At 50.3% G+C, this 1,162-nt stretch overlaps 1 protein-coding gene across 1 annotated transcript in view; it reads right to left on the bottom strand.

Moving 5' to 3' along the window:
* TNFRSF10C (tumor necrosis factor receptor superfamily, member 10c, decoy without an intracellular domain) overlaps positions 1 to 1,162 on the bottom strand; it is a 41,229-nt gene that overhangs the window by 13,162 nt on the left and 26,905 nt on the right. Inside the window, 2 exon segments of the mRNA XM_011939867.1 lie at positions 52 to 163; positions 880 to 993. Of these exon segments, the coding sequence (XP_011795257.1) occupies positions 52 to 163; positions 880 to 993 (226 nt within the window).

Genomic DNA, 1,162 nt, shown 5'->3' with positions numbered 1-1,162 from the left:
ATCTTCTCAGGTTCCTGACAGCTGTCGGGAGCCCCTTGGCTGCTGTCTCACCCTGTGCTGCACTTCCGACACATCTCAGTGGAATTGCCATTCCGGAAACTTCCTGGTTTGCACTGACACACTGTGTTGTTGGTCGTGGTGCAGGGACTCATCTCTTCTTCATCTGATGACAGAGCACAAGGTTTTGGGAATGTGTTTCCCTGATGTTTCTCTTGACCCTTCCTCACCACCCCAACCCCTCCCCCTCAGCTCAGCTCAATTCAGTTCGCCAAGGAGTTCTGAGGGCCGGTTTCTGCACCAGCACACTCAGGGCTCACACAGGACACCCACCCTGTACATAAGGACCAATACAAAAGGTCCGTGATTCGTTATTTATTACAACAGATTAGGGAAAAAGCACCATTTAGATGACATGGTCAGTAGCAAAGGAGGCACAGGGTATCATCTGAGAGACTCTGCAAGGAGAGGAGCCCTTGGGTGACTTCCCAAAAAAACCAGCCTGCTGGGGAGGAGGTAGAGGCCTGAGAACCTGAAGGCTGAGCAAGCCGGAGCACCTGCCAGGAACACAAAGCCGGGGGAAGACAGCCTGGCCACAGAGCGGACCCGTGCCAACCCTAAACTCAGCCCCATCCACTCAGCCAGGACTTGTGCTGTAATGATGCCCCCAGCTCCTTGCAGCCAATAGTTTAGAAGATTTCCCAGCCAGGTGGCATGCATCATAGAAAATATTTCTTTCTATTTTTGTTTAATCAACCAAAGTCATAATTATGAAACACGGTGATGAAGACCAAGTTGGGCTGGAACTTGGTTCCCTGACTCATGTCGACTACAACTCCCAGCTCATTCCTGCACTCCACCTCTGGACGAGAGGTTCTGTACCTGATTTACAAACTGCACATGGGAGGCAAGAAGGTTCACTGTTGGAAGCACTGGTGTAATCCACACCCTCTGTGCATGGGTTACAGGTTCCAGTATGTTCTGAACTATGATATCCTGGGAAGGGAGAGAAAAGCCAATGAATGGGTCACCGCAGAATTCCCAGAGGTTGAGAGTGGTGGGGAGACTTCTCTTTTGGCCCTCAGTGGAATCCAGAGAGAGAAATCCACTCTTGTCATCAATTCTGCATCTATTACATACCTTTGACTGGCACTGCTGACAGAAA

This window comes from Colobus angolensis, unplaced genomic scaffold, assembly GCF_000951035.1.
Source record: "Colobus angolensis palliatus isolate OR3802 unplaced genomic scaffold, Cang.pa_1.0 Scaffold184, whole genome shotgun sequence".
Taxonomy (NCBI): domain Eukaryota; kingdom Metazoa; phylum Chordata; class Mammalia; order Primates; family Cercopithecidae; genus Colobus; species Colobus angolensis.
This window is presented reverse-complemented; position numbering and strand designations above follow the sequence as displayed.